The sequence below is a fragment of the Dromiciops gliroides genome, chromosome 1 (assembly GCF_019393635.1).
Source record: "Dromiciops gliroides isolate mDroGli1 chromosome 1, mDroGli1.pri, whole genome shotgun sequence".
In the NCBI taxonomy this organism is placed as follows: domain Eukaryota; kingdom Metazoa; phylum Chordata; class Mammalia; order Microbiotheria; family Microbiotheriidae; genus Dromiciops; species Dromiciops gliroides.
Genome location: NC_057861.1, coordinates 420735106 through 420747883, shown reverse-complemented (window position 1 = coordinate 420747883; position 12778 = coordinate 420735106). Strand labels below are relative to the sequence as shown.

At 40.0% G+C, this 12778-nt stretch overlaps 1 protein-coding gene across 1 annotated transcript; it reads left to right on the top strand.

Moving 5' to 3' along the window:
- The first annotated feature begins 10125 nt into the window (after positions 1-10125).
- On the top strand, positions 10126-12236 carry RXFP3 (relaxin family peptide receptor 3). Its single transcript, XM_043977658.1, has one exon. The coding sequence runs from the start codon at positions 10735-10737 to the stop codon at positions 12160-12162; it is 1428 nt and encodes a 475-aa protein (XP_043833593.1). The 5' UTR covers positions 10126-10734; the 3' UTR covers positions 12163-12236.
- Positions 12237-12778: the final 542 nt, after the last annotated feature.

Sequence of the window (12778 nt, the reverse complement as noted above, 5' to 3'; positions counted from 1 at the left end):
TAAGAAGTCAATGGAGTGATACCTATGATTTTAGAAGCCTAATGATTTCTAAGAATCTACCCATCTCCTGACAGAGGAGGTATGAATTCAAGATGCAGAAAAGATACATTTTTGAACATGATCAGTGTTGGAAATTTTTTATTTATTTGTTTCTCTCTCTCTCTCTCTCTCTCTCTCTCTCTCTATATATATATATATATATATATATATATATATATATATATATCTGTTCGTTTATTCATTCATCTACTTTATTTACTTGTCCATTCATTTGTTCATTCACTCACTCATTCATTCTTTCTTTTCTTTTTTTTTTCTTTTTTTGCAGGGCAATGAGGGTTAAGTGACTTGCCTGGGGTCACATAGCTAGTAAGTGTCAAGTGTCTCAGGCCAGATTTGAACTCAGGTCCTCCTGAATCCAGGGCCAGTGCTTTATCCACTGCACCACCTAGCTGCCTCCCCATTCATTCATTCTTTTTTTTTTTTTTTTTAGTGAGGCAATTGGGGTTAAGTGACTTGCCCAGGGTCACACAGCTAGTAAGTGTTAAGTGTCTGAGGCCGGATTTGAACTCAGGTCCTCCTGAATCCAGGGCTGGTGCTCTATCCACTGCGCCATCTAGCTGCCCCATTCATTCATTCTTTTGATCATTTGTTAATTCATTTGTCCATCTATTTATTTATCCATTCATCCATTTATTTATTTATGTGACTGTTCCATTCATTTATTTGTTTGTTTATTCATTCATTCATTTATTAATTTATTTAATGAGTAGAGTGCTAGACCTGGAGTCAGGAAGATCTGAGTTCAAATTTAACCTCACTAGATACTTATTAACTATGTGACATTGGTCAAGTCACTTCTGTTTGCCTCAGTTTCCTCATCTGTAACATGGAGATAATAATAGCACCTACCTTGTAGAGTTCTTGTGAAGATCATATAAGATAAGATTTGGAAATCTCTTAGCACTGAACCTATCATATGGTTAGTTGTTATTCAGTTGTTTCACTCATTGCTGACTCTTTGTGACCCCATTTGGGATTTTCTTGGCAAAGATGCTAAAGAGGTTTGCCACTTCCTTCTCCACCTCATTTGATAGATGAACAACTGAGGCAAACAGGGTTAAATGACTTGCCCAGAGTCACATAGTGCGATGTTTAAAATTTAAATGTGTGACTAAAAATCTGATGTGTGGTCACCATAAATTAGAAGCTTATAGTGCCAGTCTTTGGACATTAAGCATTTATTAAAGTATTTAGAAGTTAGCAAAAGAGAGAGAAAGAACACGTGGAGTTCAGAAAGAAAGAGCCTAGCTCCCTGGAAATGCTGCTGCTACCATGACCTCCAAACAAAAGAAGGATCCCCCGTTCTTCTCAAGAGGAAGCTCCTTGCAGGATTGCCCAGGCACAGTTCCCACACACAGATCCAAGTTAATTGGCTGGTAGCATTGATTGACATGATTTACAGGCAGTTCTATGAATAGATGTACTGGTTCTATGAATAGATGTAACTTCCAGACGCTAGTCACATGCTTTTTCCTCAGGGTGGCGCTGCCCTGGTTCTTACAATGTCTTTCTCAGCAGGGGGGTGTCACTCAGATTCTCACAATAGTTAGTAATTGTTCAAGGCCAGATTTGGACTCAGGAAAATGAGTCTTCCTAACTTTAGGCCCGGTGCTCTATCCACTTTGCCACCTTACCTGCCACCTTTTTTTCTTGTGTATTTTTAAATGCCTTAATCAATGTTTGTTCATGTTTATGTCATTAATCATTCACCCTTTCCCTTGGAACAAATGCATACACTTTAAGGGATACAAATCAGCACATTGTCCATATCTGAAATTGCATATGTCATTATGCACTTTTAATTTTTACCTTTCTGCCAAAAAGTAGGTAGGAGGATTTATTATCAGTCTTCTGGAATCACATTCATGTACTATTCAGAGTTCTTCAGCATTTGAAAAGTATTTGGAAGAATTCCTTTGTAACATTAATAATTCCCCCTCTTTAATTGTTTCTTTTGGATTTGTGTAAATTGGATGGGGATAGTGGCAGTGGCATACATGTGGTTAAATGAGATACTACAAGATTATAAAATTATCTCTAACTAAAGCTTGGCAACACTCATTGTGATAAAGTGGTCTTTGGAACCAACTCTGGCTGTCTTTAAAGGAATACAAAAAGAACAAAAAGTATTTTAAAAATCTTTTTCAGTTCTTTAGCACTGTCTATTGAACTTGTTGTTTAATGTCCTCAGTTTGATTATCACTGGTTGAATACTGAGGGAGGAATTTGGATTTTAAAATTTGATCATATTTTAATGACCCATTATTAAAATCCCTTGTATTAATTCCCCTTCTACTCTGGAATTTTCCAGGTCTTAGTTAAAGGGAAGAGTATTCATCTCTCAGGGTAAATCATCTAAGACATTCACCTGCCACAATCAAAAATGATTTCTTTGAAAGATTTATTCTCTCCCTAATCTCTCTTCCACATTAAAACAGGTAATAGTAATAATTTCAATGGACGGTCTGTGGTTTGTCTTCAGAGAACAGATTCAGAAATGAAAGGCAGAGATTGTCACATCACAAGTCTTCCAAAACAGTGTCTTTTCAGAGAGGCACTTAGGAGTAGGGTTTTCCTAGAATTCATTATGGAATCAATTTCTCACCGGGCAAAAGGCAGGCTAAGAACAATCCCAGGAGCAAATGGGATCTTATATTTAGAAACTGAACCTGTTCTTTATGTGTTAGTTCGTATTTCTGTACTAGTTGAATATTTTGCTACCCAAAGGCAAGTCACTTAAAGTGTTCATACCAATATTTCATTTGGAGGATTATACTTGTGTTCCAAGGAAATCCAAAAGATCTATGTTAACTTGGGTCAAGAGTTTAGGTTATTGGACAACATAGCAAACTTTCAAAAATAATGATCCATTTCCATATTACTTTAAGGCTTAAAAATTCATCTGACAACTATACTGTAAGGTAGATAATAAAAATATTATCATCTCACAGGAGGTAAGATGAATAATTCTGATTGCATGAAATTAAAAAGGTTTTACACAAACAAAACCAATGTAGCCAAAATTAGAACAAAAGCAGGAACCTTGGGGGAAATGTTACATCAAGTTCCTCTGATAAAGCCCTGATTTCTCATAAATATATGTGTCCATACATATATATACATGTACATATATATACATGTACATATATATACACACACATACACATAAACATATACATGTGGAATTGAGGCAAATTTATAAAAATAAGAACTATTCCCCAATTGATAGTCAAAACATGAACAGGCAGTTTTCAGAAGAAGAAATCAAACCTATTAATAGTCACATGGAAAAAATACTCTAGATTTGCTGCTGAAAAATGAAAATGAAAACAATTCTGAGGTACAACCTCATGCCTATTGGCTAACATGACAGAATGGAAAATGACTAATACTGGAAGTTATGTGGAAAAAATGGGAAACTGATACACTGTTGGTTGGGTTGTGAACTGGTCCTACCATTCTGGAGAACAATTTGGAACTATGTCCAAAGAACTATAAAATTGTGTGTATCCTTTGACCAAGCAATACCTCTACTAGGTCTGTATTCCAAAAAGATTTAGTTGAGGTTTTTTTTGGTTGGTTGTTTTGGGGGTTTTTGTTTGGTTGGTTGGTTGGTGTTTTGCAGGGCAATGGGGGTTAAATGACTTGCCCAGGGTCACACAGCTAGTAAGTGTCAAGTGTCTGAGGCCGGATTTGAACTCAGGTACTCCTGAATCCAGGGCCAGTGCTTTATCCACTGCACCACCTAGCTGCCCCCCAAAAAGATTTAAAAGGAATGGTGGAAGACTTGTTTGTTAAAAATATTTATATCAGCTCTTTTTGTGGTGGGAAAGAATTGAAAACTAAAGGATTGCCCATCAATTGGGGAATGGCTGAGCAAGTTATGGTATATGATTGTGATGGAATACTATTGGGCTTTATGAAATTATTCACAGAATGCTTTCAGAAAAACCTCAGAAAACTTATATGAATTTATTCAAAGTGAAGTGAGCATAACCAGAACACTGAACATAGTAACAGCAATATTATAAGAATGATCAACTGAGAGCTACTCTGATCAGGACAATAATCCAAGGCAATTTCAAATCTAAAAACTGCTGTCTAGCTCCAGAAAGAGAATTGGCAAACTCTGAATACAGATTGAAGCATACTTTTTAAACTTTCTTTATTATTGTTTTCTTTTGTTAGTGTTCTCTTTTGCAGCAAAGCTAATATGGAAATGTTTTAAATGATTTCTCATGTATAACCAAAATCAAAGTGCTTGTCTTTTCAAGGAGGGTGGAGGGATGGGAAGGAGGAAAATAACTTGGAACTCACATTTTTCAAAAATGCAAAAGTATTTTACATGAAATTGGGAAATATTCAACAAAATAAGTAAAAATAATTTTTAAAAAGAAAAATACTATTTAATTTGAGAGCTGATGAACTCTGAGTATAGATTGAAATATATTGTTTTTCTTTTTCTTGATTTTTTTGGCAAAATGGTTAATATATAACTATATTTTATATGACATTGTATGTATAATGGATATCATATTGCTTGCCTTCAGGGGAGGGGGGCTGGAGAGAAGGAAAGAATTTGGAACTCAAAATTTTTAAATGAACATAGAATTTTTTAAAAGAAAATATTATCCCCATTTTAAATGTAATCCCACTTCCATGACAAGCCTGGTGTCATTGCCTGAAAGACAGCCTTGTTATGTTAAGTGACTCAAACCTGGAAAGAAATGTGACTCCTGATTGTTTGAGAGTCCTATGAGCACACAAAAATTTATAGATGTGGGGAGATTTTGGAGAGAAAAGTGGTAGAGTAGGAGCTCAATAAACAGGGGAAAGGCAAGACTCAACTTTGAATGGATAAGATGGTGAATGAGCACTCTTTCCAAAGCTACAAACATGTAGAAGAGTCACATCTCTCTCACTTCCAACATGTCACTTCATTCCCAGTGCCTATTCACTAGAGACTGTTAAGAACAGAATTCCAGGTGAAATTTTCTCTTAGTTAATCTGGAATTTTATCTTGCTTCTATAGAGATCATTTACTCTTGTGTACTCTTATGTTTAATCTTTATAACTTTTCCAATCTTGATTTGCTGTTTGCATAAATAAATCAGTTTGCTTACTGTCTTAGACTGTTTTTGTGTACCAGTCATTTGGTGGGAGAGAACTAAGTTGAGTCAACTATTGTCCTTACTCTTTAGAGTAACTTGGAAAAGTGACTTTTATTTTGAACTTCTAAAAGAAAGCATCAATCTTCTAGACTAAAAGTAGCTGATGCAGGATAGATAGATTTAATTCTAGACCAATGCTCTTCTTGAAGATAAGAGATTTAAGGTGTGAGCACCCAGCCATAGCATTTCTCTTGCTCCCCATGAAGAGAGAAATGACATTCTCCTTTGAAGATAGGGTGGGCCAGATCCCAGACCAAATGTCACCCTATCCATGCCATATATGGACTAGTTGTAAATAGATAGTTCCTTATAGCACACATACATCACATATGAATATACACATGTATATGTGTGCATCTATTCATGTATACACCCATATGTGATACAATATACACATGTATATATATATGTATAGACGTGTATAAATCTATGTGTGTATGCATATATAATACATATAATATACAATATATACATGTTTGTATAATGTGTGTATGGAACCTATGGCTCAGAGAAATTATGATTCTCCCAAGATCACACAACTAGGAAGGATGTCTTCTACTCTTTGGAAAATGAAAAATAAGCACATATCCAACACAGAGAAAGCCTCCTCTCATGTTTTCTTAAAGTTTATCCCTTCACATTTCTACTTCTACCATAGGAGTTAGGGATCTTGTCATTTAAATCCTTCTTACATACCTTAGGATGAGTCCAAGGCATGTCTGTCTTATACGTATAAAAAGAAGTCAGCTTTCTATAAGACGATGGTCCTCTCCACAAAAGTAGTTCATTGATTTCTGTCATGGAACCTGATGGTTGATCATTAAAGCTTTATTCTTTTATCCCTTAAAAGTTTTTCTCAGATTTAGAAATCTTGGAGCTTAAAGGGATCTTGGTGACCAGCTAAAATAACTTCCTCATTTTAAAGATAAAGAAACTTAAGTATTGGAGAGGTGACATGAGCTTCGCAAGGTAAAACAACTAGTTAATAATAAAGCTAGGTCTAGAACACTAGTACACTTAGTATAGGAAATTCCTTCCTTCCTTTTGCTCTTTATGATCTCCTAGTTAAAAATTAAAAGATACTTGGGAAGTCATATCATACTTTGTCATCTTTGCCATTTTATCTGATAGCTATAAATGAGATAGGTTTCTGAGGTTGAAGCACTGCCCTAGAAAACATTGCTAATGATAAAGGAGGAGGCCATGAAGGACCCTCTTGTCTGTTTCATAATTCAGGCTTAAGGCTTCTAATCAGCAGGTACTGCAAGAGTTTAAAGCTGTCCCTACTTCTCATGCCAGGCCTCTGTCCCAGGTCTTAAGCACAGAGCATAAAGCCAACTCTCTTCTACTCTCTGAAGAAATGTATTTATTCAGTTGTATAAGAAAAAATATCAAGAGCTTCTTAATCTTATTAGCTGTTTTTCAGGATGGTAGATTTGATAAGGAACAGCATAATATGTTTTGCACTGTATTGCCAAAATCTTGCATTGCACTAATGCCCCAAGGTGCTAAAATCAGATCGTGAAGTGAGAACAAGCAAACAAAATTATTTCAGGTGCCTTCCTAACCAAGAGGGTTTTCCAACAGTGGTAATGGGCTTTGCACAGATCAGTCCACACTTAATTTCCCTGCCCTCATTAATGCCTGGAATCTTTATTCAGGAAATGATTGCTAAAGTGGTGGCACAACTTGGCAATAGTATGTGGCTGCTGAATAGAGAAAAGGCAATTGACCCATGGGGATCAGACCCATGACTTCAACTTTGTTAATTCAGTGCTCTAGCTGACCTAACTAGTTACAATATGGTTTATGTGCATAGTTTTGTAGAACATAGATAGTAGCCTAGGAATCTGACTTCTGTTTTCAGCTATTATTGATTTTCCATTTAGCCTTGGAAGCCTCTCTTTACCTTTCTTTCTTTCACCACTACAAGTGGAAGAAACTGTTTGCCCACTAACACATATCAGGATGAGAAATTATATAGATATGTGACCTTAGGTAAGTCTTTTGCTCCTTCTATGAGCCTAAAATGTAAAAAGTGAATTAAATTAACTCTAAGGTCTCTTCTAATTATATGATCCTGGAAATGTCCTATTCTCCCTTCCACCAGTCTTTATTTTCTTCCTTCACCCCCCCCCCAAGTCTAAAAGTCTTTCTAGATTCTTGAGAGACCCAATGATGGGGCTATGAGAGGCTAAAGATGTTCTGTCCATTGCTCTCAAATCACATGAATAATATAGATCCTATTTACATACATACTTTCTGGTCTCTTTCTGATTAGTTTATTACCAAAAACATTCTTTATGAACAATAAAAGAAAGCAGTTAGTGATTTGGTATATTCCTCATAGAATGAGAAGAGTTATTAAGTTGATTAGACTGCTTATGAAACAGAAATAGGAGGAAAAATGCAGTTTCCTCATTCCAGCAAGACAATGTAATGATCTAGTTTGTACCAAAGATTTAGGGATAAATGAGACTGACAAGAAGGAATGAGAGATACAGTCTGGCTGTAAGCTTAATAAACCTGAAGCTTAAAATGAGGAGGGAGAGTTTTCCAGGAAAAGCCCAATCCTAAACCTTTGCATGTCCCATTTTCTAGGAAAATTGAAATGAAAGTGCTAACCAGAGGATCCCTTAGGATCCCTGACCCAAGAAATAAGGTAAAATTTAGTATCTAAAGTAGAAAATTAGTTTTATTTTACTGGGACTAAAAGCGTACAATCGAACTCTGCAGTTTAGAACCTATCAGGATTTTATTTTTTCCCCTGAAACATTAGAGCCCTCTAGTGGTCAATGTGTTCTCCAACTAGCAAATGCATTCTCAGCTTACTGTAAATTTTCAATTTTTTTCTTTGAGATCATAATTTTTTATCTACTTTATGTTTCAGGTTCCAAGTATAAGGTTGCTATTAAATGTGTCTAGTTTTTTAGATCTTCACTCTTTTCCTGCCTCTTCAAAGTTAATACTTTCTACCTCATCTCTATTCACTTCATCAATGCTAAATGAAGTCTGAGACTTGTAATCACTACATTAACATCAAGAATAAGAGGAAAAATAATGTGTGAAAATGATTTCTTCTGATTGCTTATTTCCACTGGATATGGGAGGCCTGGGAATAAGGGTAGAGTGGGAGCAGTTCTGACAAAAGATGCGATTTATACTAAACTCTGAATTGCAATGGCATTGTTGAAAGAGGACCTGATCTTGTGTCCCAGTTCTGCAATTAGCTATTCAACTTTGAACAAATCATGGGATGCTAGCTCTAAAACTGGAAGTGACCTTAGAGGCCATGCAGTCCAACCTCATCATTTTATGGATGAGGAAACTAAGGTTCAGTAAAGTTGAATGACTTACCTAAGATCATACCAGTCAAAAGTAGGAGAAATGAAATTCGAGTCTAAGTATTTTGATTCCAAAACCAGAACTCTTTCTACTGTAATAGGGTCCTTCTCTTAACTAAACTTCGATGCCCTCATCTCTAAAGAGGGTCAATTATGCTTGCAATATCTGCCTTTATAGGGTCATGGTAGAGATCAGATGAAATAATGCATGTAAGGTGTTTTGTAAACCAGAAATATTATATAAATGTGGGTTATCAGTCAATATATGTTTGAGGTAATGTTCAATAATAATAAATCATCTCACCTACACTTGGAAAAATATGGAAATTTTAAATAGAAATGAGGATGAGTTATTTTACTTTTCAGACAAGAGAGATTGGGAGGAGGAAGGTAGGCAGGCAGGAAGAAAGGAAGGAAGGAAGAATTTTATAAAATTCTCCCCCTGCTAGAGAAATACTTAGTAATGACGTTTGTGAAGAGGTGGAATGAACCTACTAGGTTCAGAATGCACTTGAATTTGCCTCCAATACTAACATTAATGAATCAATTTGAACCTTTTCCCATTATTTCCAAGACTTCATCCTCCAAGGTCGTGGCAAAAAAGAAGGGGGGACTGGAATATCCATAAAAATGTGTTCTGGGTCGGAAAACATCAGTGACAGGGGTCTGGGAAGTTATAGTAATGGGATAATTGGAAAACTCCATGATTCTGATACAAACTCCATTTGAACTAATAGCAAAGCTTCACCTTTCAAAATTCAGGAACGATGTAGTAGAAATATACCTGCATAAAGCATCTAATCTGGGACTCTATGAAGAGATGTGTTCAGAGTTCTTCCTGACATTTTAGAATAAGCAGATAATTGTAGCTGTCAGATGAAATGACCATGTAATTAAAGAAAGAGAAATTGAGTTAATTTCTAAATGTCAGACGATGTGTATACCTTGGCTAAGGGCTCAGTGTATCCATTGGGGTTAGAAACTAGATTGGAGAGCAGAAAAAGACGATTCTTATTGCCTATAGTGAAGAAGAAGAAGAAGAAGAAGAAGAAGAAGAAGAAGAAGAAGAAGAAGAAGAAGAAGAAGAAGAAGAAGAAGAAGAAGAAGAAGAAGAAGAAGAAGAAGAAGAAGAAAAGGAGGAGGAGGAGGAGGAGGAGGAGGAGGAGGAGGAGGAGGAGGAGGATATTTGCTGGTTTTTCTTAGTTCTTCTTAAGAATGATTTCCAGAGTGAAGGATGGGGGAGTTGGGTTGAAAAGAAAGGAAAATACCATTTTGATGGAACAGAAAAACTGGAAAGTTAAAACAAAATCAAAGGTCAAAATTTAATTCCTCTAACAAAGAAAATTAAAGGTTAAAAAGCTGGAGCTATAAGTCCCTCCATCTCCCAACCTAACTGCAGGTACTTTGGGTGTGGAAGCTCCTGATTCAGAACCTCGGAAAGCTCCCCCTTCTGTGAGTTTCTCTGGCTGGTAAGTGCGCATGCTCTTCCGATCCTGTAGCTGAGGCTGCGGTGGGTGCAAATATAACTCGGGAGAGAGCTGCTTACAACTCACTGGGAGTTATCAGCAGTAGAGAGAGAGAGAGGGAGTGATTGAGAGAGACAGAGAGAGGAAGAAAATTCTCTTCCTTAGAGAACAATCCATGGGAAAACTTGTGGCAGTAGAAAAGCAAGCAGAAAAAAGGTTTGTTTGGGGGGGTTGTTTTATTTTTTATTTTGTTTTGTTTTGAGTAGACAAACTGGAAATAGCAAGAGCACCCGCGCGGCAATCCTGAAATCGTTCAACCCTTTCTCAGCAGCCGACCTTCGAACGAGAAGGGAAAAGGACCGACGGACACCTCCGTTTGGAATTCCCTAGCCAAGCAACCATCCAGCACTGTAGCTCTCCTCAGCTATCTCCCCACTTCAGCTTCAGAACTCTTTACTCTTTCCGCGCCTGGATTCAGCGCTCAACAGTTGCGGGCAAGTCTATCCCGAGAAGCCCCCAAGGGGCCAGTCTTGTAGCTTGACCAGTCACTTTGTGGTACTTGGTGGGCTGCTGCGCTGAGAAAGTCCGGGTTGGGAGGGGAGCCCCAGAGGCAGCGCAAGAATTAAATCGGACTTCCTCCAATCCTAGTCGTTAGGTCATGTCCCGAACTGGATAAACACCACTGTCAACATGAAGGAGGCTGTCTCTTGGGGGTCCAGCCTCCTGGGCCTGTTCCCGGACCTTCTGGATCTGGGAAACGCAAGTGGCAACGCTTCACTAACGATGAGGGACCTGCTTCGGAGTCTGGAGTTGGAGAGATCAGACGGCATAGCAGGGCAGTTCCCGAGCTCAGGAATCCGCGGGAGCACTGGCACTGACGGCCCAGCTGGAACGGTGGTGAGGATTCTCCTCAGTGTGGTGTATTCAGTGGTGTGTGCCTTGGGGTTGGTGGGCAACCTCCTGGTCCTGTACCTGATGAAAAGCAAGCAGGGCTGGCGTAAGTCCTCCATAAACCTCTTTGTCACCAGCCTGGCCTTGACCGACTTCCAGTTCGTGCTCACCTTGCCCTTCTGGGCCGTAGAGAACGCCTTAGACTTCACCTGGCCCTTCGGCAAGGCCATGTGCAAGATTATCGCTACTGTGACAGCCATGAACATGTACGCTAGTGTCTTCTTCCTCACGGCCATGAGCGTAGCGCGCTACCACTCTGTGGCCTCTGCTCTCAAGAGCCGCCGGCCCCTAGGACTGGGTCGGGGCGGTGGCTGGAAGCGAGTCCTCCGGGTGGGCAGAGGCGGAGGCTGTTGCTTTTCAGCCAAGGCTCTTTGCGTGTTGATCTGGGTGTTGGCAGTGCTGGCCTCTTTGCCCCATGCCATCTTCTCCACCACTGCCACGGTGATGGATGAGGAACTCTGCTTGGTACGTTTCCCTGACAAGCCGCGGGTCGGGGACTCTCAGTTCTGGCTAGGGTTGTACCACACACAGAAGGTGCTGCTGGGCTTCGTGCTTCCGCTAGGGGTGATCAGCCTCTGCTACCTGCTACTGGTACGCTTCATCTCTGAACGTCCCGTCCGGGGAGGTGGAGGCGCGGGCTTTGCGTCTGGTACTGCCAGCGCTTCTGGAGAAGGACCCAGCAGCGCGGCGGGAGCCAGTGCCAGGAGGCGTTCTAAGGTCACCAAGTCAGTAACTATCGTCGTACTGTCGTTCTTCTTGTGTTGGCTGCCCAACCAGGCTCTGACTACCTGGGGTATCCTCATCAAGCTGAACGTGGTGCATTTCAGCCACGAGTACTTCCTGAGCCAGGTGTACGTGTTCCCAGTGAGCGTGTGCCTGGCCCACTCTAACAGCTGCCTCAACCCCATCCTCTACTGTCTCATGCGCCGGGAGTTTCGCAAAGCACTTAAGAGCCTGCTCTGGCGCATCGCCTCACCCTCGCTCACTAGCATGCGCCCCTTCACTGCTACTACTAAGCCTGAGCCTGAGGAACAGGCTCTGCAGACCCTGGCTCCCCTGCATGCTTCGGTGGAGCCCGACCTCATCTACTGTCCCCCCGGAGTCGTCGTCTACAATGGAGGTCGCTATGACCTGCTACCCACTAGCTCAGGGGAGCAACGCTACTGAAGGAGGAGGAAAGTAAAGTGGGGAGTCCGAGGTGTGGAGTGGAGTAGGTGATTTTGAGGGGGGGAAGAGAATGTGGTGTGTGTGTGTGTGTGTGTGTGTGTGTGTGTGTGTGTGTGTGTGTGTGTGTGAGAGAGAGAGAGAGAGAGGGGGGGGGGGGGGGAGAACAAACTGGAGAGGACCAGTAAAAGTAGGCGTTGGGTGTAGGATAGAGTGGACCAAACTGGTAAGGTGGCTCTGAGAACCCTCCAGAGGCTAAAGGGAGAGAAACCGGGGAGTCAGACTGCACAAATGCAAAAACATAGAGACCTAAAGTTAGGCCAAGTGGTAAATTGTGGTGCTCTGTGCCGCCTTTCTCCCTTTGCATGGGAGAGAAATCGCTTCTGACCTGACACACTCTTGTTTGTGAGCAGAGGCAAGGTGGGTCTTGTCTCTAGAGAAGACAGATGAGAAAGAAATTTCTGAAGAAGGGGAGCTGGCCAGAGTAGGGAGTGATGGATATAAGTAAGAGATGAAATCTATTAGATCCATGTTAGCTTTGAGTCCCTCAGAAACGCTTCCACTTATCCTCCTCGACTCCAAGGCTATCCCTGCTCCCGGAACTACAAGGGGAAGTACT

Excerpts from the sequence above, each read along its gene's own strand:
- RXFP3 (XM_043977658.1), top strand. The coding sequence starts at position 10,735 with ATGAAGGAGGCTGTCTCTTGGGGGTCCAGCCTCCTGGGCCTGTTCCCG.